An 803-nucleotide genomic window follows, 5' to 3' on the forward strand; every position below is an offset into this window, starting at 1 on the left:
CTATCACCCAGGTTCACTGCTCCCCTCGACGATCCTCCACTCTAGGAAGCAATCTAGCTAGCTATCAAGGCGCCTAGCCATGTCCAACCCGTACACCTTCCTCAGGCCTCATATAGATCGTCCTTTCTTCCCCTTCCAAAGAAGCCTAGTCTCTCCATCCTCTCCCCCAAAACAAGCACTCCCTCTCCTAAGCCTTCTCCCTTCGAGCCATGATCACAGCAAGATCCTTGGTTGTGGGTATGCCGGTGATGATGATCATCATCAACTTAAGAAGGAAGATGAGGATGTGAACATCTCACTCCAAATTGGGCCGCCGAATCCGAACCCCGCGCCTAATCTTTTAAGGAGTACTGTGAGTGATGGTGGTTGCGATGATGCAACAGGAACAACACAGGATCAGTGTGGTGGTGGCGATCACAGCAGGGCGGACGAGCAGGAGGAAGAGGAAGACGACGATGATGATGCCGCCGGTGATGGTCTTTGTTCGGAGTACTTTGCCGCTGGTAAGCTTACCAAGGGCAAGTATTGGATCCCTACCCCCGCTCAGATCCTCATTGGGCCCACTCACTTCGCCTGCCCGGTGTGCTGCAAGACCTTCAGCAGATACAACAACCTGCAGGTAAATTAGCTAGGCTTCATATATGCATCCATCTAAGTTTAATTTACAAGCTAGTAGAAGATATTGATCCGATTGATCGATGTGCTACATGGCAGCTGATGTCCAAGATCACCATTTTTCCTGTAGTTGCATGCATGCATGATCACCATAACAAAGACGGATCTGTAGCTAGGGGAATCTTGAT

General features: G+C 50.1%; 1 protein-coding gene across 1 annotated transcript in view; it reads left to right on the forward strand.

Moving 5' to 3' along the window:
• Nucleotides 1-47: 47 nt before the first annotated feature.
• The window catches only part of LOC119297265 (zinc finger protein WIP2-like), a 2,084-nt gene continuing 1,328 nt past the window's right edge, over nucleotides 48-803 (forward strand). Inside the window, exon 1 of the mRNA XM_037575124.1 lies at nucleotides 48-619. Within this exon, the coding sequence (XP_037431021.1) occupies nucleotides 80-619 (540 nt within the window). The 5' untranslated portion in view covers nucleotides 48-79. The remainder of the gene's footprint in view (nucleotides 620-803) is intronic.

This window comes from Triticum dicoccoides, chromosome 5A (assembly GCF_002162155.2).
Source record: "Triticum dicoccoides isolate Atlit2015 ecotype Zavitan chromosome 5A, WEW_v2.0, whole genome shotgun sequence".
Lineage (NCBI taxonomy): Eukaryota > Viridiplantae > Streptophyta > Magnoliopsida > Poales > Poaceae > Triticum > Triticum dicoccoides.